Below are 27,863 nucleotides of genomic sequence, written 5' to 3'. Positions count from 1 at the left end.
ATCACATGTAAAGGAGGAATTGATCCAATCAATTAATTGCTGTAAAGCCCATTCAACGGCCCATTTAAAAACCAAGTCATTAACGATTAATGTCCACTAGGTGTATGGGCTGAATCGCAGATAGCAGTTCGGCCCATACAGCTTATCTCACAATAATGGGCTTTTGCAGTTTTAACCCTTTAAAACTGGGCTTTACAGGTGGGCCGAATTAATCCCTGTAATTGAACATCAGATTTGGAACAAAAGTGTGAGACAATTGGACTGAAAACAGCCCCTTTCGAAACCCAGATTCGGTCCAAACAGTTTTGGTCCAATCTAGTCCGAAATGGTCCAAAAATGATTTTCAATTCAAGAATTAATTATTGAATGATCTGAAATTAATAGTTTTGATTTCTAGCAAACACAAAACAATTATGGACTGTTCGCACCACCTGCAAAACAGAGGTTAATCACAAGGGTTGCAGTTTCATAAACTGCAAATCGCAGAAAATGATTTCTCCATCTGCAAATCTCCAGCGCCGCCATCTCCTTCCATCTTCTTTAATCAAGAAAAATAACAGAAATCCTATTTCTATTAATTACATTCTTGATCAAATCCTATACATTCAATCTAAAAATAAAAAAAAATTATTTACAGACCGAATTGAATGAAATAAATAAATAGAAAAGAAAAAGGGTGCGCAGACCATCTGCGCTAAAACTGCACTGCGATCTCCAGGTTTGAACAGTCCATTAAATCAAAAAAAATAAAGAACAATTCCAAATAAATTTTGGATTTAATAGAAATTAATTTCAGATCAATCGCCCTTAACAGGAAACAGTTTCTTGAAAAAAGAAAACAATCTGCGCAAATCTTGAAAGAACACCTTCTATCCATCTGCGCAGGGTCAGATCTGATTTTCTTTTGGTTCAAGATTCGAACCTGTGGCTCTGATACCACTGAAAGAATGGTAGGATCCATCTAATGGACGCCATAAAGGTTGCGGAATGGGTGGGGCGAATTTCAAAAATTTCCTACCTTCTCCCAACTGTGAATCATATTCCCTGAATTTAGAATACAATATTCAAGGATCTACTTGAACCCTAATCAAACCAGATCTGTACCAAAAGATAAATGGGAGGATTATACCTGATCCGGAGAAGCAGTATCTCCCAAAGTTGGTGTTCACGCCCAAAGAATGCTCCAAGATCTGTCCCTGCTGAAGATGACACAGTTGTGGATGGAACTGAACCAGCAGGGTGCGTCCTACACACTGGATCCTTCACAAGAATCCCCTGGATGTACTAAACACTGAATTCTTTCAGTCTTTCTTGCAAGACTGATGTCAAGAACTGGTTTCTTGACTTTCTTTTCTGCAAGGATCAAATCTTGCAATAATGCAGATGGCGGCGGCAGGAGGAGATTTCCAGAAACGAAAAGGCTGAACCGTTTTCTTTTCTGGAGAGAATGAGATCTAATCTCAATTCGCAGGAACCCTTCTTGCTTACAAAACCTCTTGGATCGAAATCTGATTTCTCTCTCTTGGTACATTCGAAAATCTCCTCCTTTCTTCTTGATTAAGAAATCTCCTAATTAGGAGTTATCCCAATCCAAATCAGTATTTGGATAGGGGATAATCTTAATCCCTTTCCCAGATAGAGTTAGCTTACTCCTGATCTTATCAGGAGGTTACCAGATTCAAATCTGATTTGAATTTGGTCTCTAAGAGTGGATAAGGCTAAGAGCCCAATCCTTTTTGCTAACTTCAATCTCAAATTCGCCCCATTGATGGGTGATCATATCAGCCCACCTCGAAATGGGCTTTTGGCCCATTAAGTATTCAGTGTTTAATTAGTTTCCAATCTGCTGCCCAGTTGGGCTTCTTTGTATGGCGTGGGACCCAAGCATTGATCTACACACCAGCCACATGGGTTCGGCCCAGCCTTTAATACAAGGCCCAGCCGAATTCACTGAAAATCTCAATGAACCCCTTGAGTCCATCGTATGAACCCTATGGGCCCAACACTTACATTAAGTGGTCCCTAGGCCAAGCCATCTTATAAAAACCCAGGGACTGTGGGCAGGTGCAAGATTAGCCCATCAGGTATTATCCTAAATGGTCTTACACTTAACCTCTCAGCTCTTAATGATCAAGCACTGCCCGACAAGAGAGGACCTCTCCCTCGGCTGCAAGGAACAGTGCTGCACTCTCCTCTCACATGGATCCCGGGAATTAAAACCATTTGCAAACATTTTGAAACCGTACATATATATGTAAATATATTAATTTTGCAAAAACAAAATTCCAACGATTGAAATCAACTGCCGGCAGTTTGGTTTCCATCAGAGAGAGTGCATTCCCGATCATTACCCTTTGTCCGACAAAGTGGCTGATTCTGTCACTATGACCACCCACTCAGATGAATTCTCAAACTGCCCCAACATACCCAGGTTTTGATCCCCACTAAGGATCTCACTGATTGGCATATCAAAGGCAGGCTGATCCAGCACCTAGTGAAGTGTCATAATCGAGTCTAGGGGTCAGGTGTAACTTTCCAGTTTTGCCCATCTATCTCCAAGGTCCAGGGCAAGACTGGAAATCTGGTCCGGTTCAAGGATTCAAGTAATCCCATGCTGTATGTGCCTCGGGTCTTACCCTGATGGCTGAGACAGGCCATCCCAACACTTGGTGGCACACCAGTATCAGCCTTGGAAGGATAAATCTCCCCAGACTTATCCAACGGCTGTGAACATTTAAAACTAACATGAGTCTCTACAAATGTCCAGTTTTAGGGTTTTACATAGAATTAAACCAAACAACATGAATCAAACATGCACTTTATTTATTTCCACTAAATAACAAAAGTACATCAAAATGATTGAAGCTAAGGGCATACAAAACTGTCTAACAACTGGAGCCTTCAGGAACATTTGCAGCATCAAGAGAGGTAATCGGCACAGTGGGAGCAAAAAAGGAGGGAGAATGAGAATCCTCTTCCATCCCACTAGTCTCCCCCTGAAGAGGATTCTGAGAAGACTGAAAATAGGGTTGAGACTCAAAGAAGACCACATCTCTGGTGACATACTTTCTCTTGGAGACAGGGTCATAACACTTGTAACCCTTTTGTGTAGGAGAGTAACCCAAGAATATTCCCTTTGTAGCCTTAGGATCCAGCTTGGTCTTCTTTGGATCCTTCACATGTATGAAACATATACAGCCAAAGACCCGAGGAGGAAGGGGAAAGTCTGGAAGAGTGGGGCACAAAACAGAGAAAGGGGTTTTTATGCCAGCATCTTCCATGAATAAGTTCAAGGATTTTTCAAAGTATTCAGCAGCATTGTCTGACCTGAATTGCTTAATCTTCTTATTAAACTGTGTTTCAATCATCTTGCAAAATGCCATGGTTATCCGTGGTACTTCATCCCGTCTTTTTAACAGGTAGATCCATGTACAACGAGAGTAGTGGTCAATAAAACTGATAAAGTACCGGAAGCCATCAAAGGAAACAATGGGTGAAGGGCCCCAGACATTAGAATGAACCAAATCAAAAGGAGCACAATTTTCATTGCTGGAAATTGGATACACAGTTCTACATTGTTTTGACATTTGACATACTTCACAGGTTAGACTCTGACTTGGAATGCCCTTAAACAATTCGGGAAACAACATTTCTAATGAGGAGAAAGACACATGACCTAGCCTAGCATGCCAAAGATGCAGCTTAGCTATTGACTCCACACTTTCCGGATTACTAGCAGCAGATGCTTGTAAGGCTGAGCTGATGTCTGCATCAAGGTAGTAGAGGCCTCCATACTCATGACCGCACCCAATCGTTCTCCTTGTCAATCTGTCCTGGAAGACACAATGAGTAGGAAAAAGGTTATACTACAGTTCAAATTTTTGGTAAGTTTTGAAACAGACAAAAGATTTGAGGTAAGACTGGGAACATGTAAAACTGATTTAAGAGAGAGGTCCTTGCTTAGGTCAACAATTCCCTTTCCAGAGATAGTGGAGAAAGACCCGTCAGCAACTCTCATCTTATCCTGACCAGACAACAAATGATATGAAGAGAATAGGGAAGACATATGTGTCATATGGTCAGTAGCACCGGAATCAATAACCCAAGAAGTAGAGTCAATAGAGCCAGTGGCACTGAAGGCAGAGGCTGTACCTGATCTAGCAAGAGATGTAGAAGCAAAAGAATTATTTCTTAGACGGGCTAATGCCCTGCTAAGGACCTCAACCTCACTAGCAGTGAAGCCCAAAGTACCAGTTCCAGAGGAATCAGCAACCTGTCCCATAGGAGAAGAAGACACTGTTGGTGTATTTTGTGAGTTGTCATCATTGTTGCTGGTGACAAAATTCCCACTTTCCTCAGGCCTGTTATCTCTAGAAGAAACATCTCTGGGTATTGAAGACATCTTGACTGCAGCCACTGTGTAGGTGACACTGATTAAGACTAGCCGAAGCAGTTCTGAAGGTTCTGAACCAGTTCTGGAGCAGATCTGATTAACTGAAATGATCACAGCAGGTTCTGACAGCACTCGACACAGTTTCAGACTTGCCGAGACTGTCACAGTTCTGAAGCAGTTCAGTTACAACAGCAAGCAAGGAGTTCTGGGCTGGTAACCGACCTGAAGCTAAGGGTTCTCAACTATTGTGCTATGCAGACTCCACTTGAACTTCGAGTACTGCAACTGTAAAGAGAGTGCCCTTCCTTGCGGCCAATACTAGGACTGCTGACATCAGTCCTCAACTAGGGTTCACAGTGCTGAACAATCTGGAGCTGGCAGTTCCCTAGGTAATCTCACAGCAGTGGTAAGGGGTTTCGGACTGATAACCACCCTGAACTTGGAGCTGTTTGCCACATTGCTATGCTGTTAGAAATGTTCACAGTGCTGGTAGAACACTAGATAGACTTCACTTGGGCTGAACCAAAAACTGCAACAGTTCAGGTACAGTAGCGAGTGAACAGTTCGAGGCTGCAACAGTAGCAAGTGAACAGTGGGCTCTGTAGAAGAAGCCAAGTCTGTGCGAGTCTTGCTGGAGCACCGAAGCTGCAACTGTAGAAGTAGCTAAGCCCCTTTCGGCTAGTGCTAGGACTGCTGAAATCAGTCCTCAACTAGGTCTGTCCTACACAAACCTCTCTTAGTAGCCAAACAGCTACTATTTGCTGGAAATAACCTAGTAGGACATCTACTTCTGGGTCTTACTTCCCTTGAGTCCTACAACCAAGAGAAACCCTAGGTTTGAACTTGCTTTACTCTCTTACACCCCTAGGTCTTCACTGCAGCAACCCAGAAAAGGAAGAGAGAAGATGAAAAGACAGCAAGAGAAGAGAGTGTGTGCCGGCTGAAACCAGGAAGAAGCTAATGCTCTGATACCATGAAAGCTAAATTACTATAGCCGAAGTAGCAGAAAAGAGAAGAAGAAGAAGAAGAAGAGATGCTGGAATGTCGAACGGCACTACTCAGTCGACAGTACAGGACACCCAGACAACTTAAAACATTAAACAGGATTAGGCCCATTAACAAAGGCCCAGTACAGGACAACTTAAATTTAAGTATAGGCTAACAAGAACTCTTATCAGCCGAATACTCATACATACAAATACTTCAATCCAACATGAGGTTCTTTGGCTAAAGAGGGTGCTGGCAGATCTCAAGATACCAGTGAGCTTTCCTATGAAACTGTATTGTGATAACAAGGCAGTTATCAGCATTGCTCATAATCCGGTTCTACATGACAGGACTAAACATGTTGACATTGACAGACACTTTATAAAGGAGAAGCTTGAAGAAGGTGTTAGACAGTTTTGTATGCCCTTAGCTTCAATCAGAATGATGTACTTTATGAGTTTATTGTAAATGAATAAAGATACATATTTGATTCATGTTCCCTTGGTATGTTTCTGTGTAATACCCTTAAACTGGACACTTAATGAGACTCGTGTTAGTTTAGAATGTTCACAGCCAGTGGGTCGGTCTGGGGAGACCTATCCTGACAAGGCTGACACTGTAGTGCCACCAAGTCGGTTGGGGTGGCTTGTCTCAGCTGCCAGGGTGAGACCCTAGGCACATACAGTGTAGGATTAATTGAATCTTTGAACTGGACCAGATTTCCAGTATTGCCCTGGACCTTGGAGATTGATGGGCAAAACTGGAAAGTTACACCCGACCCCTAGACTCGATTATGATACTACACTAGGTGTCGGATTGGGCTATCTTTGATGTATCAATCAGTGAGATCCTTAGCGGGGGTCAAAACCTGGGTATGTTGGGACAGTCCGAGAATTCATCTGAGTGGGTGATCATAGTGACAGGATCAGCCCCTTTGTCGGACAAAGGTAATGATCGGGGATGCACTCTCACTGATGGAAATCAAGACTGCCGGCAGCCGATTTCAACCGTTGAGATTTGTTTTGCAAAATATATTTTATATAAGATATAAAAGTATATATGTATGGTTTCTAAATTGTTTGCAAGAAGGTTTTAATTCCCGGGATCCATATAAGTGGAGAGTGCAACACTGTTCCTTGCAGCCGAGGGAGAGGTCCTCTCTTGTCGGGCAGTGTATGATCATTATGGGCTGAGAGGTTAAGTGTAAGACCATTGAGGATAATGCCTGATGGGCTAATCTTGCATCTGCCCACAGTCCCTGGGTGTTACAAGGTGGCTTGGCCCAGGGACCACTTAGTGTAAGTGTTGGGCCCATAGAGCTCATTTGATGGGTTTCAGGGGGTACACTGTCTTCAGCAGTGCATTCGGCCAGGCCTTGTAACAAAGGCTGGGCTGAACCCATGTGGCTGATGTGTAGATCAATGCTTGGGTCCCACGCCATACAAGGAAGCCCAACTGGGCAGCAATTTGGAAGGTTTTTTGAGTACATAACCTTAATGGGCCTTAAGCCCATTTCGAACTGGGCTGATTTGATCAGTCATTTAAAGGGGGCGAATTTTGAAGTGGGTCAGCTAAAAGGATTGGGCTTAGACCCTATCCACTCAGAGAGTCCAAGATCTAAATAAGATTTAGATCTGGAAACCTCCTAATTAGATTAGGAGACAGCTGATCTGATTTGCAGATAAGATAAGGATTATCCCTTATCACTAAGGGACTTCTAACCCAAATATGATTTGGATTAGCAACTCCTAATCTGATTAGGAGCTGATCCCTTTGAGATTATAAAAGGGGAAGGGGGCGGCAGCCTTTTACATCATCAACAGCATTCTTCTCTTAAAGAAAGAGAGATTGAGAGATTTCCTGCATACTGCGAATTCTCTCCTGCCGCCACCTTCCTGCCATTGCCATTCCTTCAGTTCGATCTCCAGTTCTAGGGAGCAATCAAGATTGGATCTTGATTTCAATCTTTTGGGAAAAGATTGATTGGAGCTGTACTCACGAGCCGTCCAGTTGATTCTTGCGAAGGGTCAAGTTCTTTTGAAGAACATTGCTGATTCTGCTCCATCCTTCACTGCGCCATCTTCAGTGGGAGCAGATTTTGGATCCTTCCTTGGGTGTGAACACCTCCATTGGGAGATAGTATTTCTCCGTATCAGGTATAATCCTCTCCCACTCCTTTTGGTTCAGATCTGGTTCAGTTTATGGTTCAAGATTGATCCTTGAAAATATGATTTTCTAAATGGGGAATACGATTCCCAGTTGAAGGGAGAGATAAAATTTTTGAAATTGGCCCCTTATTCCGCAATCTTTGGGCGTCCATAGGATGGATCTCTCATCCCTTCAGAAGGAATAATCTGGACTCCGTTTGTACCAACCACACAGCAAGTTAGCAAGTTGAGACAGCCATTTGAACTAAGGGCTTGTTGAGACAGCCATTTGAACTTCAAGTTAGCAAGTTGGGCATGATAGATATCTTTGCACCAACTTGAGGGGGAGTATTGGCAAATTAAGAAAGACAGGATTTGCGGCAAATTAAGAAAGATATGATTTGAGATTTGAACAAATTTAGGAAAGATTAGATTTGAATAAATTTAGGAAAGTCAGATCCTAGGATTAAGGGAAAGATTTAGTCAATCCCTGATTGAGAGAAATTCTAGGAGTTTGTCTCTCCTATCTTTTCTTATTTAAGGTGTATGCTCAATATGTTTTGAATTTTCAATAAAGAAAATCTTCTTTTTTTCTCCCTCTATATTTCTCAACAGTCACATCTCGTGCCTTTCCATGGGCTACATGTAACTCTTATTTGCTGGTTTAATAAAATCATACTCATTTATCAAAAAAAAAGCATGTTTTACAGAAACTGTATACAGAGGTTCCATCGAGGAGAGAGAAGGCCAAAGAGGGGAAAGAGAAGACTTCCTGGAAGTACCTACTGCAAGAAAAAATCCCTAACCCCAAGTAAACAATTCAACTACACCTAAAATAGGGAGAGGGAAACAAAGAAAGAGGGGGCAAGTTAGAAAGCAGAACTCCATAAGGATTTCAACAAGAAAATCCCAAAAGATTACAAAAGATCCACTTCAGTCCCAATGGCAGCTCAATTGCCAGATGAAAACAACGATAGAAAGGAAAAGATCTGAGAAGAATTTAAAATTTTTGCAGACTTAGGACTTCTTTTCCATTTCCTTTTCTCGCCCTGTTGATGCTCTTTACCATCTCTTGTTCTCCAAGAACCCCTTTCCCCCATGTGCATCTCCTCCTAAAAGTTTTTTACATCATCAAAGGGATTAAGTGACAGAGGCATGGATGAAGGTTAGGTATGTACTTAGTTCACCCCTCCCAAGACCCTAGATAGCTAGGACTAACATTGGTAATGGTATAGATGTGGAATGTCAATGACAAGCTAATGACTACTTATTGTGAAATATTTGGGCCTTGGGATGTGTAAATAAACCCTAGTTGTTTCTAGGTCAAAGTAGAGAAGAAAGAAAAGAGAAAGAAGAAGAAGGAGAGGAGAAGAGTGTCCGGCCAGACTAGAAGAGAGGATGTTCAAAAGTCACTCTCCTAGCCGACCCACTTGACTTTTATTCATGAAAAAACTTGAGTTACAAGAAAGACAATTTTGCCCCTCATAGAAGATGGGACACATAACTTAAACTCAGATACAATAGACATTTCACTTACAATAAGATACACCAGAATGACCAAATACCCCTGAATCGAGCATTCTAACACTCCCCCTCAAGCTGGAGAGTATATATCATATAGTCCCAGCTTGTTACAAATGTAATCTATTCTTCCCCGAGACAATCCTTTTGTGAAGATATCTGCCCACTGATTTCCTGAGCTCACATGAGATGTAGTTATTACCCCACTTATCACTTTGTTTCTCACAAAGTGACAATCCACCTCAATATGTTTAGTTCTTTCATGGAAGACAGGATTGGATGAGATGTGAACAGCAGCTTGGTTATCACAGTATAGTTTCATGGGTTTGTCAATTGAGAAACCCATCTCCTGTAGTAGGTTCTTCAGCCATACTAGTTCACATGTGGTATGGGCCATAGCCTTGTACTCTGCTTCCGCACTACTTCTTGCCACCACTGTTTGCTTCTTTCTCTTCCAAGTTACAAGATTGCCACCCAGGAAGGTACAATACCCTGTGGTTGACCTCCTGTCTGATATAGAGCCAGCCCAATCAGCATCTGTGTACCCTACTATCTCAAGAGGTCCTCCTTTTTGGTATAACAAACCACGACCTGGAGCACCCTTTAGGTACCTAACAATTCTCAGAACAGCTTCCCAGTGAGGAGCCCGAGGATGTTGCATAAACTGACTCACCACACTCACAGCAAGTTAGGTAGTTCAACTTTCCCACCAACCTTTTGTATCTTCCAGGATCATCAAACTCTTCACCTGCATCCACACTTAACTTGGCATTGAGTTCCATAGGAGTCTCTGTTGGTTTAGCACCTAACAACCCTGTTTCTTCAAGTAGATCAAGAACATATTTCCTCTGACATAGGTTGATCCCCTGTTTTGACCTCGCAACTTCTATTCCTAAGAAATACTTTAGCTTCCCCAAATCTTTCGTATTGAAGTGGTCCTGTAAGAATTTTTTCAGCCTGTCAATTCCATTGCTGTCACTTCCAGTTATGACAATATCATCCACATACACGACTAGCAAGATTTTTCCATCTTTTGAGTTATAGCTAAACACGGAATGATCAACCTAACACTGTTTCATCCCAAAGGCCTTCACCACTTCACTGAACCTGCCGAACCATGCACAAGGAGATTGTTTCAGTCCATAGATTGCCTTTTTGAACCTGCACACCTTACCAGCCTCCCCCTGAGCAACAAACCCTGGTGGTTGCTCCATATACACCTCCTCAACAAGATCACCATGTAGGAAGGCATTTTTGATGTCAAGTTGTAGGAGAGGCCAATCATACATAGTAGCCAATGAGATCAACACCCGAACTGAACCAACTTTAGCCACAGGAGAGAATGTCTCCATATAGTCCACACCATATAACTAAGAATAGCCCTTGGCCACTAACCGTGCCTTCAATCGTTCCACACTGCCATCGGGAAGATGCTTCACTGTATAGACCCATTTACACCCAACAGTGTGCTTACCATGAGGAAGGGTGGTGAGTTCCCATGTATGATTATGTTGTAGAGCAGAGAGTTCTTCTTCCATGGCTTGCCGCCACCCTGGAGAGGCAAGGGTTTCCTGTACAGTCTTGGGAATGGGAACCGATGAGAGTAATGATATAAACTTGCAATGAGAAGCAAAAAGGTGAGCAGTGGAAACATAGTCTGAAATGGGATGAGAAGTACAAGTACGTTTACCTTTCCGCAAAGCAATAGGGAGATGAAGATCTGAGGGAGAAGGAGCAGTAGCAGGATCTGTCAGCGGGTGCTGAAGTGGAGGAGGAGCTGAAGCACTTCTGCGAGTATACACTTGAGTAATTGGCGGCCTCTCTGTAGTAACTGGCATATGATGTGCATTTGCAGTAGGAGTGGGAGCTACGGGAAGGGGGTCCACAACCGGAACAGGAAGAGGAACCACAGAGGGAGAAGAAGAGACCCCGGCATTGGAGAAAAAAGGAACTGACTCAAAGAAGGTGACATCAAGGCACACAAACGATTTATGAAACTTAGGGTTATAACACTTGTACCATTTTTGAGTCCTTGAGTAGCCAAGAAAAATGCACTTCGTAGCCCGAGCATCTAGATTGTCTACTCCAGGCCCCAAGTGCTGAACAAAACAAACACAGCCAAAGACTCTTGGGGTGAGACGAAAGGGAGATAAAGTGGGGAGCAACACGGAGAAAGGGGATTGACTTCCAAGGATTGACATGGGCATCCGATTTATTAAAAAACAGGATGTAAGAACAGCATCACTCCAAAAGTGCTTTGGGACATGCATATTGATCATCAAGGACCGAGCAGTTTCAAGAAGATGTCTATTTTTCCGTTCAGCTACACCGTTTTGTTGCGGGGTGTAGGCACAAGAAGTTTGATGAATTATTCCATGATGTTCTAGGTATTGCTGAAATGATGAGGAGATGTATTCTTTGACATTATCGGAGCGAAGTATTTTCATATGAACACCAAACTGAGTGCGTATTTCAGCATGAAATTTCTGAAAAATAGAGAACAATTTACTACGGTCTTTCATAAGATAGATCCATGTCATCCTTGAAAAGTCATCAACAAAGATTACAAAATACTTAAACCCATTGTATGACACCACTTTAACTGGACCCCATACATCAGAATGAACTAAAGCAAAAGGACTTGAGACACGACTATCAGTTCTTGGACTAAATGAGACTCGATGATGTTTTCCCAACTGACATGACTCACAATCTAATGATGAAAAATGACTCAAGGAAGGAACTAGCAGCTTCAAAGCCTTGAGAGAGGGATGACCAAGTCTGCAGGGCCATTGGAGAGGAGTAAGAGACGACTGAAAAGCCACTGGAGGGCCACCACCATCAAGGTAATATAAACCACCGGCTTCATGCCCTCCACCAATCTTTGTCCCCATCTTGAGATCCTGAAACACACAAGAAGAAGGATAGAAGGTTACAGAACAATTAAGGGACTTGGTTAATCTACTAACAGACATAAGGTTAAAAGGGAACTTAGGAACATATAAAACAGATGCTAAAGACAATGAGGAGAGATCAACATCACCAACACCACAAATAGGAGATGTAGAACCATTAGCAAGTGTAACTGTCTGAGATGTGGAGGTGCGAGAAAGGGAAGAAAATACATCAAGAGTCCCAGACATATGGTCCGAGGCGCCAGAATCAATGATCCAGGGTGAGGCTTTGGAAGCTAAACAAATCATACCTGAATGGGCAAGTGTAGCTGTGTTCTGATGAGATGTTTGAAGGAACTGCTCATATATTGCCCGTGGTACACTCACCATTTCCTGCCCAGAAGCACAAGTGGGTGTGGAGGGGGTTGGTGCAGTTTGCTGGCTTTCAGTAATTGTGCTACTACTCTTAGATGTAACATGGTTAGCCCAAGTGTTGGGTGGACCATGCAAATCATAGCAGAAATTAACTGTGTGCCCCTCTAAGCCACAATGTGTACATTTTCTCTGAGCATTAACCCTTCCTTTTCCACGGCCTCCCCCTGACTCACGACCTCCAGTCCGGCCACTGGCCCGGTTAAACATGTGTCCACCACGGTTGCTTGGAGGACCACTGCTACCACCACCACTTCTACTTTCACGACTACTCCCTTTAGTCACTACCAAACCAGATCTATCAGAGAAGGAAGAATGTTCCACTGGCTCAATGGATGTCCTCTTAAGACGGGCAAAAACTTCTTCAAGTGAGGGGAGAGCTGATCCCCCCAATATTTGTGCTCTGACAGGCTCATACTCAGCCTTCAAGCCCACAAGAAACCTAGTCACATCAAGCTGTTCACGTTGCTGTTGTTGGATCTGGACATCTGATGTTAGAGGGTGATACACATTTAGCTCATTGCGGATGTTTCTCAAACCTGCATAGTACTCTTCTAAGCTTTGACTTCCTTGCTTCAAATTGAAGTACTCTTGGTATAACTGATATACCCTAGTTGTGTTGTCTTGTCCAGAGTACAACTTTTTAGCATGATACCAAATCTCTTTGACTGTATCTAGGAACATGAAGTTCACACTAATCTTTGGTTTCTCCTCCCTCACATGTTTTACTTTCCTCTTGGCCTTCAAGAACACCTCCACAGATTTTGCCCATGGTACATAGTTCTCACCATTTAACTTGATGGATGTCATTTGAACACTTAGATAATCTGAAGAGAGCATGATGCCTGTTTTGTTGTCATTCCCAACTACAGTTGAAGCCATCTCAATTATGTCTCCTCTGAATATACACCACAATCTCACACTTGTCACAAGACTTATCTCACTTACAATACCACCAACCCACTTTCTTCAACTGCACATTACACACTACACTCTAAAGCTGAAATCATTCAGTCAACACATCAAACACTTGGACTGCACACTGCAGGACCATTTACCACCAACACACCACTACTGAAATTACTCAGTCATTTCATCGAACACTTGTTCTGCATACTGCAGAACTGATTACACACAAGGTCTAGGGGTTCACTTTTAAGCATTTAAAAACATAGATATGTCAGCCACCACAACACAATCAACACCACACCACTGCTGTCGTGGACATCAGCAGTCTACCACTCTTCTTTCAGCACACATGTGAGCAAGAAAACACAAAAAAAAAACATGACTGATATGTATATCAGTTTCACCCAGCACCACAACAACCAACTTTCGAAACACAAAAAAAATCAGCATTCACAGTCCATTTCTGAACACACGACAGCAGTGTCCATACCTGTATACGACCAGCCCTCTTCGTACACTGAATAGAGGGTCTAGTATACCACTTCAACGACCACCACAACACTGGCCAGAGGCATTCTCACCTCCAGGCCCTCAAAACGACAACTCCTTTTCAGCCCTTTATCAAGTCTTCAATCAGATCAGCTGTAGGATGATGAAAACCTACTGTGAAGCTGGCGGCGAACCCAGGAAAAAGACAGCAGCAAGACAACGAACACCAGAACTTAATGCTCTGATACCATGTGAATAAACCCTAGTTGTTTCTAGGTCAAAGTAGAGAAGAAGAAAGAAAAGAGAAAGAAGAAGAAGGAGAGGAGAAGAGTGTTCGGCCAGACTAGAAGAGAGGATGTTCAAAAGTCACTCTCCTAGCCGACCCACTTGACTTTTATTCATGAAAAAACTTGAGTTACAAGAAAGACAATTTTGTCCCTCATAGAAGATGGGACACATAAACTCAGATACAATAGACATTTCACTTACAATAAGATACACTAGAATGACCAAAATACCCCTGACTCGAGCATTCTAACAGGATGGATTGGTTTGACCTTTAAAGGTTCTATAGGGATGGGCAATTTTCCATAGGGATGTCCATGAATGACAATTATTATAGGCAGATGTTTGAAAGAAGAAACAAGAGAATGTAAAAATTATTATAGGTGGATGTTTGAAACAAGAAATATCAATGACAAACCTCTTTTTATGGACTTCCCATAGGTGATCACCTAGACAATAGAATTTTAGAAAGAACTAAGTTGTAGGTTACTTTCCTAATTATATATTCCAATTAGCATTCATATAAATTGGAAAAAGTGCTCCTTACTAATAACATTAATTTTCCTCTACATGGTAAATCATCAGATATAAAAGATGGTAGCATTTTAAATCTATTAACTTCAATATGTCAAATACAGCACTATAAGGTGATAAGTACTTAATATAGCAATTGCATGTAAAAAATTATTAGCAACTAGAGAAAGCTACAAGCATATATACTAACAGATAAGTTAAAAGAGAAACATAACAAAAAGGGGAAAAGATGGGGCTGAGCCCTCTCTTCCATTTAATATAAGAGAGAGTAACTTTCTTTTTTTTTTTTTTTTTCGGGGGGGGGGGGGGGGGGGAGGGGGGCACATACACTGGTTGGTAACAATAAACCCTATTGATTTTGAAAAAGGATTAAATGTATCTTTACAAGATTGATTATGTGCCAAGCACCCCCAGGCCCTAGAGAGATAGAGGGAGAGGGAGTAACCCGCACATACACTGATTGGTAACAGAGAGAGAGAGAGGTTGGCAAGTTTTCTCTCTGCTCTTTTCATCTTCCCTTTTTTTAACAAAGTTTAAATGGAGATAACAAACTCAAAAGATGTTATAACTAGGCATTTTGTTGGGCTGAATGAGATTACACTTGTTACAAGGTAGGGTATGCAAATGAAAGCTGGGCATGTAAATGGAGACACACACTCCATACTCGCTCCTAAAGTGCAACACTTCTCAATTTTGTTCCTCCTGTTCCAGCTCCCACTCAACAGTTAGGTTACTTAGATTTTAAATATATACACTCCTGACTGATGGGCTAGCTAAAAAGGGTTTTTGGAGCACTCTTGATTTGCATCCTTGTAATAATGACTCTTTTTCAGTTTGATTTCTAATATGTATCTGGTTTGTCAACTTGGCAACCATTGGTTATGAGATGTACTGTCTTTTTCAGTTTAATGAAAATTCTTTTTATCCTTCAAAAAAAAGGGGTAAATCAGACAAACTTGTTTTAGGGAGTAATATATCAAAGGTGGAGACTGTTCATGTATAGTGACTGTAAGAAGACTAACTGTGGCTAGCCATCGTAATGGATGTAAAGAAAATCATGCTGTAAATATTTACTTGATTATTGACCTATCAAAGAAATGTTTTATCAATTACTAATAAAATTAATTATGACTGATCATACGCATACACTCATGGCATTGTTTCTTGGGGTAACAAGAGGATTGTTACATCTTCCTGCCATCATAGTTCCTTATTTATTTGCTTCGTGATTCCTTTTTTTCCTAATACTGAAGACTTGATCTTTCTATAATGAGAAATAGGTGACTCCATTTGCTATGTTGTCACGCTCTGCAGCTGGAATAAGAGGATCAACATTGGTAAGGGCAATCTTGTTTTATTTCTTCTCAGCTATCAAGCATGCTTTGTCAGGTCTTATTCCATGTGAAGGACTTTAATGCCCAATCCAGTTCTGGATAAGCCATATACTCAGTTTCTTTGCCGAAGTTGCCCCATACTTCCATCTTATATTTGTAGTTATGAGTTTAAGGGGGTCAATTTTGAATTGGTATGAATTTTACCTGATACATCATAAATTTGAAATTTCATCAGATCTAAATCCAATCTGTTTAGGATTAGGCATACATATCTTACATGGATCCAATTAGAGAATCTAAAAGAAATGAAATGGTCCAAACGAAATTGATGGTGGAACAGAAAAGGTACAAAATATAATCAAAGCAAAACAAGCATGTCACAAAGATTGGAAAAAAAAACTAAAAATGTAGAAAACTTGTAAGAATATAAAACACAAAAAGAAGTTAAAACTCAGCACAGAAAGGGATAAATGCAATTTATAAACTTACTAAGATGAAAGAAAGAAAAGAAAAGGAAAGGCAGAGATCTAAATCATGTGAAATGCATCAAAGTGGAAGGCCAAAGAATCTTGATAAAAAGATAAGGAAATCAAGGAAAGATGGACAATCTATTTTGAAAAATTACTAAATGAAAAACTTGTATGCTAGTGGAGGAGGGTACCTTCATTAAATTAGAGTTTCTGAAGTGGGAGAGATAGACCTATTATGGCTAACTAAACTATTTAAAACAGAGAACATGCCAAATGAATAGAGAAAGAGCTCTTTTGGGGGGGGGGGGGTGAGAGAGAGAGGCCACGACATGAAACAAGTATATTAGAAAACCAATTCACTTCTATGCCTGGAAGATATACCATGGAAACCATCTTTCCGTAGAAACAATTGATAAAAAAGTTCAGAGAAAGGGAGATCTTCATGTAGTATTCATTGATCTAAAAAGCATATAATATGGTGGGTTCTGGAAAATGAGAGTTATTTATAGAGATAATATGGTGGATTTTAGAAAGTGAGTACCAAATTGGTATGCAGACCTAATCAAGGACATATGTGGGTACAACAACCAAAGCTCAACATTAGAATTTCCATTTACAATGATACTTCACCAAAGCTCAACATTGAGCCCTTGGTTATTTGCATTAGTCACGGATGAATTGACTAAGCATATTTAGGAGGCCCTTTGGTATATGTTTTTTTTTTTATGGCATGGTATTAAGTGGTGAAACTATAGAAGGATTAAATACAAAATTAGACTCAGAGACAAATACCTTAGGCACAATAGGTTTTAAAATAAGGCCAATATAGAATATATGTAATGTAAGTTTAATAATAAGAATAATAATAATTAAAATCAGGGTAAACTTACAACTGGAAACCAAGAGATATCTCAACATGACCTTTCCGTTACCTTTATTCAATAATCCATGATAAAGGAGAGATAAATTAAGAAGCTGCCCATTTATCAAAAAAAAATTAAGAAGCTGCCCGCAGAATCAAATCAAAATGGGAAAGATAGAGGCGTGCATCCAGAATCTTATGCTATGAGGGTGGATCTTGGTGCAACAGTTGGGTTGATCCATTGCGACCTGAGTGACCAGGGTTCAAATCTTTTGGAACAGCCTCTCTGTATGTGTGGGGGTAAGGCTGCGTACATCTGCCCCTTCCCAGACCCTGCCATTGGTGGGAGCCTTGTGCACTGGGCTGCCCTTATCCAGAATCTTATGTAGTCAAGAAACATGTCCAACTGTAGTAGAAATGGAAATTTTAAGATGGATGAGTGGGAAAAGTAGAAGGGATATAATTAGAAATGCAAACATAGGAGTGGCTCAATAGGTGATAAAATGAGGGAAAGTAAATTAAAATGGTTTTCACTGTTACAAAAAAAAAAAAAGTGATGGTTTTGTCACATGGAGATCTGACTATTTACAGCACCAATAGAAAGAAGTTACCTATTACAAATTGAAGGGTTAGAAGACCTAGGGGCAAATCAAGGCTTGGATTCTTATGATGAAGTTAGATGATTAGATGATATAACCAAATCAATGTAATATTAATTGGTTAGGCATTAAAGTATGGACAATTTTGGGCAGTTTTCATAATGGTCCAAAAGAATTTTTCAGATCATTCTCATCTTTGTGATTACAACATGATGAAATATGATCTCTTGATACTGGTAAATTTCTACTCTTAATTTGATCTCTTTTTTACTGATTTAGATAATCAACATGCCCGGTAATCCTAATGCGGCAACTGAATGCATAGAGGCCTTGATGCCTGCCCTTAAGCATGCGATGAAGCAGTTAAAAGGAGATAAAAGAGAGAAACATCCTCGTCATGTTCCCCATGCACAGGCAGAGCCTGTGGATACTTGGGAAAGAAGTTATATGTTAGCTTCTGGGAGTTCTGAATCTAATTGCTGTTGTTCACATTGAAGCTCTTGGAATTGGAGGAATTGAAACAAGGCATTCTTCATCAAACCTGACAACTCTTGGGGAATGAACTATTTGGGAGAGTCATTGGATACTTGGAAAAGAAGTCATCTTCTGGGAGTTCCTGAGTCAAAGTTGTTCTTGTTTAGATCGAAGTTTTTGAAATTAAAATGAAGTATTCTCCATCAAACATGGCAATCCTTGGGGAATGAACCAAGTGAAGAAGCTACTTTATACAAAGGCATATGCAAATCCCCACCTATTACTAATAAAGGTCGTTAGAACGAACCCTGATACACGTTTTTTTCGGAAAACATCAACTACTGTTCAGATTTGAACTCTAAAACAAGGGAAATCGAATTTGGTCCCCACAAGACCATCTTCACACTGTCGTCGTAGTCCCTTGCAGCCGTGCATTGGGAATATCTCTCCATAAAAAACGGCTATAAAAGCCTGTGAGGACCAAATCTGAACTCAAAACAAAATAGTTTACGGAGCTTGCATGGATTGAGACAATGGCTTAAATATCATAATAAATAGTTTACATCTGCCATGTTTTCTCTCACTTGGCAGAAAGAAAGCAGTGTTGTTGTACTTACTGGCTCATGAGTCATGTCTACCTATTTGGTTTTATCAGATGTTAGTTGTATATACAGTGAGACTTTCTTTATGTAATGAAGTTGATTGATGTTGTAATAATAAATTAATAACATTCCTTGTATTTAAAGAGTAAGGCTGCCAACCATTCATGGGAGTGACTGAAGACGGCGGAATATAATTAGATGATGATATGGACTGTTTATAGACGCCGGATGACTAAAAACTCTGTTCGCATAGCATCCACCCATACATTGAAAACATCTCCTATGTATGTATGTTAAATTCATGAAGAAATGTTTCCATTGGATTACATGATTTCAGAGTTTTTACTTGGAAAGAATCCCAGGCATCCTTTTTGGAGATCGGGATGAAACAACCCCTGCCATGCGAAGCAAATTTTTGTTTATAGGAAGCATGGTTTGAAATTCTTTTGGCATGTATTCTCTCCAAGAGAGAAATTCTGAATTTTTTATTATTTAAATGGCATATGCATCAACGCTGGCTGTTGTTAGGGGTGCTCACGAAAACTGAAAAGCGAAAAATCCAACTAAAATCCAAAAAATCCAATTAACCAAATCAACTGGCATATGTATATATATAGAGAGAGAGAGATCACATCAAAAGCCCTCTCTTGCTCCATTACCCTAATCCTGACTTTTCCTAAACTCTCTCCTTCCCTTATCCCTTTGTCAGTTCACTCGTTCATTCTCTCCTATTATTCCTATCACCCTTATTAGCATTTTCATTAAGCTACATCAGCAAGGTTTTCCTTGCTCCTATTAGTTCCCACTTCCCAATTACTTATAAATATCTCTAAAATCTCTCTCCCTCCCCTAAAACCTCTCAAAAATTATAGTTATTAATTAATCTATGTTTTCTTTTAAAACACTTTTTTTAAATATCTCCTCAATCACTTTGTCAAGGTTTTAAAAGGTTAAAGGTGTAGTTAAGGCGTAATGGCACAAAAAGGTGAGGCGTAAGCCTCAAAGCTTAAAACTAAAATTAATTAAAGTTTATAGATTGATAAAAATAACATATAATATATCAAGTAGAATGATATAAGGTATAAATACCCATAAAATAAAAGTTTATAAGCAACAAGTTTCGGCATTTAAGCATTAAATAAAAATAATAACTAACCAACTAAGAACTACAAACATTTTACATTTCATGTTTCAAGATGCAAATTTCTCAAATAATTCAAATAACCAATTTAGAATTAAAGAAACATATGAAAAATCATCCACATAATTGGATATTAAATTATGATCATTCAATAATTTAGAAAAAATAAAATGACTTAGTTAATTTGATCTATGCAAAAAAAAAATATCAATAAAAAGAAACTAAAAACTTGATTGGTCCTTTTTGCATTGAACTCTCCTAAAACACTAAGAGAAACTAATAGAACTTGATTTTCCCTATTGTTTTTTCATTTTTACTCTTTTTATTTATTTGGCCTATAATTCTTAAAGTGCCTCTTTCATATATTTTGAACTATAAAAATGCATAATTTTTTTCATTAAATTGCTAAATTATCATTGATACTTGAGGCTTATGCCTTTTTACACCTCATGCCTTTGAGATTTGAGACGCCTCATTTTGACAAAGACTTAAGCCTCATATCAAAGTTGTGAGGCTTAAGCCTTGAGGCAAAATCTCTACACCTCGCCTCAAGGCATAAGCCTCACGCCTTCAATATCTATGTTATTGAAAAGCTAATAGAAAGGAGGTATTTGCATTTTTTTAAAAACTATATGAGAGATTTTTGTTAGGATCAAAACACAATGGTGGTTTATAGAATTGTTATAAGAGGAGGTTTTTCTAAACAACAAACCAATAAACTTTAGAAAAAATAATAAAAAATAGCATTAAGATACAAAAAAAAAGAATACAAATTTATGTACAGCATAAGAATTTGGCGACTCTCACTGAAGCGCAACTTGGATTGTGATTGGATAAATTAAATATAATCCAAAAAATAATGTTTTAATTGGACTTAGATGGATACTAAACTGGAAATGTCATAGAGCTCCTTCAAATTTTCTTAATAAAGCCTATGCATGACATGGGTCCCAAGTAATTTTAATCTTTATGGTTAAATATTTAAAGTACTGTTATGATTTAGCAAATAGACAAACTTACCCTATTGTTTGAAAAATTATTTAAGATACCCTTTAGTTTTCTGGCAATGGACAAAGTCCTCTCCTACTGTTAGCATGTCATTACAATCCATTCACATGTAATGTCATGTAACTTATATAATTTTTTTAATTCCAAAACTACCCTTTTGTGGTTGTTTTTGCCCTTCATTGTTCTTTAAGTTTTCAAAATAAAACCCAACGGTCAGAAACATTAGCGATCGATTAACATTAGTGCCTACTTAACATTTTACCCCATATAATCTGGGATTTTTAGACTTTCACCGAAGAACACCCTTTTTTAATTTAGAAGATGGAAATTAATCGATAAAAAAGGCTGCATTGAAGGTTTTGAATGGTTGAGTTCCTATTTACCCTTTATCTTCTATGCTTTCTGGGCAGGGAAACAGGTGTGGCTTTGGGTTTCTATGGAAACAAATTGGGGTAATTTTTCCTTTCATTTTTTATTCTTTGTAAAACAAGATTGAGAGTGTTCGAAGTCTATCAAATGTATAGATTGGTGGGTATAGATCTTTTCTATTCTTTTCAGTTCAGTTCCTCCGCTTTATCAAGAAAATGCCAAAAGCTAAGAAATCACGTTCAGAAATATTTAGGTTATTGGTCACTGTCATATCTTATTTTTCCTTCGAAATTAGACATTTGGAACAATGTTTTGTTTTGACATGCAACGTTCATTCTTCAAATCAATTTTCCCAATTAATCTTTAATCTTAATATAATGTATGCCATTTCAATGGAGGTAATAATATGACCCAGATCACCCAATCAAACATGGACACACCAACGCTTTGTTGAAATTCACAATCTTTCTATGCAATGGTCGGATTCATGAATTCTCTTATTCGCTCTTCCTTTTAGTCCACCCAATTAATTGATTCGCCTGAAAGCCTTTCGTAGCTTCCTATATGCCCAGCATTTCTGTTCAAAAGCAAAAGTTTTTTTTGTCATTTTCTCCCTAAACCATTTTTGTTGCTTTGGTTATGCAGCTCTATGTATTTCTTAAAGTTGCCATTTTTATCGCTCTGAGATCTATAAAAAATATGGGCTGTGAGTTACTCAAGGAAGGTGGGCATTCGAGCTGAGTAGTTAGGGAACGGTGCTGGTTCAAGCAGAGTAACAGTATGAAAATCAAGAGTTGGATCCTTTACCTTAAGCGGGAGATATCTTTTTATAGCCGAAGATCCATGTCCTAATCGGATGAGGCTTCCGAGGTTGTTGGGATGAGGTTAACCGTTGAGATCTTCGAGATAAGACATAATCCCCAACGGAGTTGTCCCCATCCATACGATGATCTCCTGTCTTGGTCGTGCTTATCCGCATGACGTGGTGCCGAAGTGGCTAAAGAGATAAGATGGGTCATGGTGCTGACGTGGCCGAGGAGATAAGGTCGGCCACAGAGGTGGCGTGGCGCTGACATGGCCGAGGAGATAAGATGGCCATGTAGGCAACATGTGACATCTGGAGCCAGTTCAACCAAAACCGAACACCACTCCCCCAGTTCCGAAGTCGAGGAGTGAAGTGCTCGATTGCGATGTGGTGTGGAAGAGTTCTTTGGTTCTCAGCTGAGGAACATGAAGTTGAAGTTTGGTTGAGCATTTAGTTTGGACCGAGTGGCTCAATGTTAGGTTGGTTTTTCTGGACGGATCGGACAGTTCAACGCAGATCCCATCTCCGAAATGGGTTGTTAGAAGCGTTGTTTCACTTCCAAAGGCTCTACACGTGCGAAGGGCAGTAACACCGATTGGCCCTCCCGTGCTTGTTAGAGCGGTGCTTGATCCACGCCGTTGATTTTGCCTTGATTTGGATTGTTGGGAGTTCTATAAATAAGGGAGAAGAGCATTTCCCCTTCATCATTTGTGAAAGAAGTCACTTGTAGAGCTCGGCGAAGAGTAGTCTTCGATGCTCGGTGTTTGCTTCAGTTCCGCAGCCTTAACCTACAAGTAAGATGTCTTCCTCGTCTTTCCGTTCTTCTTCCTCTTTCTTCTGCTTTTACTTTCTCTTCCTCCGATTTCAATGCTTCCTATTTTGAGTCCAAGTCAGGGTCTTTCACCAAGGCTGTCGCGCTCGATGTTACTGAGGCTAATGGCCAAGGCCAATGCCGAAGACTTTGAGGCATTTGACCCTGAGTGGGCCACTGAATGGGGGGTCGAGACCGAGTCGTCAACCAGGGAGGAAGCTGCCCTCCCGCCACGGGCTAGTCGTCAATTTGGGACCACTCCATATTGTCTGACCCCTGGGGATATGGCTTGGATCCGGGCTTTGTTCGAGGACCGGTGAAAGGCCCATAGATGCTCGATCGGGCGAGCTCTGTATGTATGAGAAGAGTCTAGAGTTCGGGCTGAGGTTCCCATTGCACGAGGGGGTAGTCGAGGTGTTTGAGTGGTACCGGGTACTACCGGTGCAGCTAATGCCCAACTTGATTAGGTTCCTGATCGGTCTCATGTCCTACTACTTCATCCACAATGTCGAGCTTACCCTAGGGATGGTCACATACTTCCTTTAACTAAAGCATCACTAGCAAGGTTACGGCAACGCATCAAGGTGCTGGCTGGGACCCCACCCTCGATGAAGCACTTGAAGGAAAAGTTCTTCTTTGTGCGTTGTCCTGGAGGCTCACCTCTGTCGGTTGGGCTCTAGAAGCTGAGGACTGAGGTGAAGCAATCTGAGTTGGCCCGGCTTTCCAAGGAGGAGAGGGCATAAATAGGCATGACCGAAGAGATCGACGTGATGCAATACACGTCCTTCTCGATGTTGATCCGCATTGGGCTGATGAACGAGGAGGTTGGTCGGTTTTGTCGCTTTGGTTCTTCGTTTGCCTATCTCTTCTTTTCTGAGCTTATGACTTGTAAATTAGGCATTTGTTTTGGTGCAGGTGTTGGGATGGCGAGCCAAGAAGAGATTCTTCGATGGATGAGGGCTAGGCAAGACAAGCACAACCGAGGTGCTCAAGGGGCCCAGCCCCAACCCGAAGTGGTGCCGTCGAGGTCTGCCGAGAGGTCTCCCCGACAGTAGAAGAGAGCTAGGCAACGATCCGAGGAAGAGGTCGTGGTGGTTGACCCAAAGGAGGGAACCTAGGCCATTCACCCCCCTTCCCTGTGAGTGAACGTGCCAAAGGGCGGTAGTGCGCCCCTCTACATGTCGTAGTAGAACGCCCGTTCCAAGGATGGGCTTGGAACGGAAGGTGAAGGGATGAGAGATCCATCATATGGATGGCCGAACCCTGCAGGAAGGTAGGGCAAAATTTCAAAAATTTATCTCTCTCCCATGTGGGAATCACATTCCCTGTTTTAGAAAACTGCTTTTCAATGATCAATCTTGAACCAAGAACCAAACCATATTTGAACAAATTTAGTAGGAGAGGGATATACCTGATACAAAGATGCAATATCTCCCAATGAAGGTGTTCACGCCTAATGAAAAAACTCCAAAGACTACTCCCACTGAAGATGACACAGCGAATGGTGGAGCAGAATTAGCAGGGTTCGTCCAACGAACCGAATTCTTTAGCAAGAATTCGATGGAGGCAGAGAGCACGACTTCTTGTCAGCCTTTCTCCAAAGACTGATATCAAGACTCTTCTTGATCGCTCCTACAATGGAGATCGAACTGGCAGTATGGCGGCAACTGGAGGCGAACGCAAGAGCAGAAGATGGCGTAGCTGTCTTCTCTCTTGGTGATCTGAGATCTGATCTCTGATTTCTTGGATGGGTCTAGGATGAACAGAATGGTTCACCCCCCTCCTCCTTTTATAGCCTTAAAGAGAGCTCCTAATCTCATTAGGAGTTTCCCAATCCAAATCTGTATTTGGATAAGGAGTTCTCTTTAAGAGATAAGGATAAGTCCTTATCTTATCTGCAAATTAGATCAGCTCTCTCCTAATCTTATTAGGAGGTTTCCAGATTCAAATCCTTATTTGAATCTAGACTCTCTGAGTGGATAGGGATAAGACCGTATCCTATCTGCTGATTTAATCCCAGATCCCCCCCCCCCTTATTTAATTAGTCCAACTAAACCAATTTGAAATGGGCTTTAGGCCCAATAAGTCTGTATGCTCATTAACCTTCCAAACTGCTACCCAGTTGGGCTTCCTTGTATGGCATGGAACCCAAACATTGATCTACACGTCAGCCACATGGGTTCAGCCCAGCCTCTGTTACAAGGCCTGGCCGAATTCACTGAAAAGACAGTGAACCCCCTGAATCCCATCACATGGACTCCTAATGGGCCCAACACTTACACTAAGTGGAATTTGGGCCAAGCCACCTTATAAAAACCTAGGGACTGTGGGCAGATGCAAGATTAGCCCATCTGGTATAACCCTCAATGGCCTTACACTTAACCTCTCAGCCCATAATGATCAAACACTACCCGACAAGAGAGGACCTCTCCCTCGGTTGCAAAGAACAGTGTTGCACTCTCTACTTACATGGATCCCGTGAATTAAAACCTTTTGCAAACATTTTGAAACCATAGTATATATATATATATATATATGTATGTATATCCGTATATAAATATATTTTGCAAAACAAATTTCAACGATTGAAATCAGCTATCGGCAGTCTTGGTTTCCATCAAAGAGAGTGCATTCTTGATCATTACCTTTGTTCGACAAAGGGGTTGATCCTGTCACTATGATCACCCACTTAGATGAATTCTCTAACTGTTCCAACATACCCAGGTTTTGACCCCCGCTAAGGATCTCACTAATTGCCATATCAAAGACAGCCCAATCCGACACCTAGTGCAATATCATAGTCGAGTCTAGGGGTCAGGTGTAACTTCCCAGTTTTGCCCACTAATCACCAAGGTCCAGGGCAATACTAGAAATCTGGTCCAGTTCAGGGTTTCAAGTAAACCTACACTACATGTACCTTGGGTCTCACCCTGGCAGCTGAGACAGGCCACCCCAACACTTGGCAGCACATCAGTGTCAGCCTTAGCAGGATAAATTTCCCCAGACTTATCCAACGGCTGTGAACATTCTAAACTAAATCGAGTTTCATAAATGTCCAGTTTAAGGGTGTTACACAAAAACCCACCACTATAACATGAATCAAATATGTACTTTATTCATTTACAATAAATGTCAGAATGTACATCAATCTGATTGGAGCTAAGGGCATACACTGTCTAACAGCTCCCACTTGCACTTAGGTCCAATCTGGTATAAGCCGGAGTCCCAGACTTTCCACGTGTTTCTCAAACACTTTCTGTGTGAGTGGCTTAGTCAATGGGTCTGCTACATTCTCCGCTGACGCTACCTTCTGAATCAGGACGTCCCCTCTACTAACAATCTCCCGCAGTACATGGTACTTCCTCTCGATGTGCTTTGACTTCGAGTGGGCTCGTGGCTCCTTAGCTTGAGCGATAGCTCCATTGTTGTCACACAACAACGGCATGGGTGATGTGCTGGACGGAACTACTCCCAATTCATGAACAAACTTTTTCATCCACACGGTTTCTTTGGCAGCTTCACTTGCGGCAATGTATTCGGCTTCGGTTGTGGAGTCTGCCATGGACCCCTTCAGCAAACAGCACACGATCCTATCGTGAAAACATACCCAGATGTAGACTTTCTATCATCTGGATCCGACTGGAAATCGGCATCAGTATCCCCTAGATCTATAGTGAGCTACCATCGAATACCAGACAAAACTCTTTTGTCCTTCGAAGGTACTTAAGTATATTTTCCATAGCGGTCCAGTGCTCCTGCCCTGGGTTGGCCTGAAATCTGTTTACCACACTCATTGCCAAAGCAATGTCAGGACGAGTGCACAGAATGGCATACATGATGCTCCCTACGGCTGAGGCATAGGGAACATCCTTCATGCCCTCAATCTCCTCAGAAGTCTTGGGAGACATCTTCTTTGAGAGAGTGACTCCATGCCTGAAAGGAACATTTCCCTTCTTGGAGTTCTCCATGTTGTATCTCTTGACAATTTTGTCAATGTAAGCATATTGAGATAATCCTATTATCTGCTTCGATCTATCTCTATAGAGTCGAAGACCCAGTATATATGAGGCTTCTCCAAGATCTTTCATGGAGAATTGCTGTGAAAGCCATACTGTCACCGTAGTCAACATTCCTACATCATTCCCAATGAGTAGAATGTCATATACATACAAAACGAACAACGTAACCTTATCCCCACTGGACTTTTTGTAAACATAGGGCTCATCTAGATTCTGCTCAAAGTCAAACCTTTTGACAGTAGAGTCAAACCGGATGTTCCAACTTCTAGAAGCTTGCTTAAGTCCATATATGGATCTATTTAATTTACATACCATGTGTTCCTGACCCATAGCTATGAAACTTTGTGGTTGCTGCATGTAGATATCTTCAGTAAGATCTCCATTCAAGAACACAGTTTTGACATCCATTTGTCAAATCTTGTAGTCATGGTATGCTGCTACAGCTAGCAGGATCCTAATGGATTTAAGCATGGCCACAGGGGAAAAGGTTTCCTCATAATCGATGCCCTCTTTCTGAGTATACCCTTTCGCCACCAAGTAAGCTTTGTAGGTCTCAACCTTACCATCGGGGCCCTTCTTCCTCTTATAGATCCATTTGCAACCAATTGCTTTTACCCCGGGGGATGGATCTACTAGGGTCCAGACTCCATTGGTATCCATTGAGTCCATCTCAGCTCTCATGGCATCTACCCACTTCAAGGAATCTATGTCCAACATAGCTTCCGCATAAGTCACGGGATCCTCCTCACTAGTCATAGCTTCCACCAGGTAACTATCC

General features: G+C 41.0%; 1 protein-coding gene across 1 annotated transcript in view; it reads left to right on the top strand.

The window, feature by feature from the left end:
* B73 (molybdopterin biosynthesis CNX1 protein / molybdenum cofactor biosynthesis enzyme CNX1 (CNX1)) overlaps positions 1-19,075 on the top strand; it is a 132,764-nt gene extending 113,689 nt beyond the window's left edge. The window contains exons 12-13 of the mRNA XM_088896028.1: positions 15,872-15,928; positions 18,136-19,075. Of these exons, the coding sequence (XP_088752154.1) occupies positions 15,872-15,928; positions 18,136-18,351 (273 nt within the window). The 3' untranslated portion in view covers positions 18,352-19,075. The remainder of the gene's footprint in view (positions 1-15,871; positions 15,929-18,135) is intronic.
* The last annotated feature ends 8,788 nt before the right edge of the window (positions 19,076-27,863 follow it).

The sequence above is a fragment of the Nelumbo nucifera genome, chromosome 1 (genome assembly GCF_055504915.1).
Source record: "Nelumbo nucifera cultivar China Antique chromosome 1, China Antique-T2T, whole genome shotgun sequence".
Lineage (NCBI taxonomy): Eukaryota > Viridiplantae > Streptophyta > Magnoliopsida > Proteales > Nelumbonaceae > Nelumbo > Nelumbo nucifera.
Note: the sequence above shows the minus strand (reverse complement) of the source record. Positions and strands in the feature narration are given on the sequence as shown.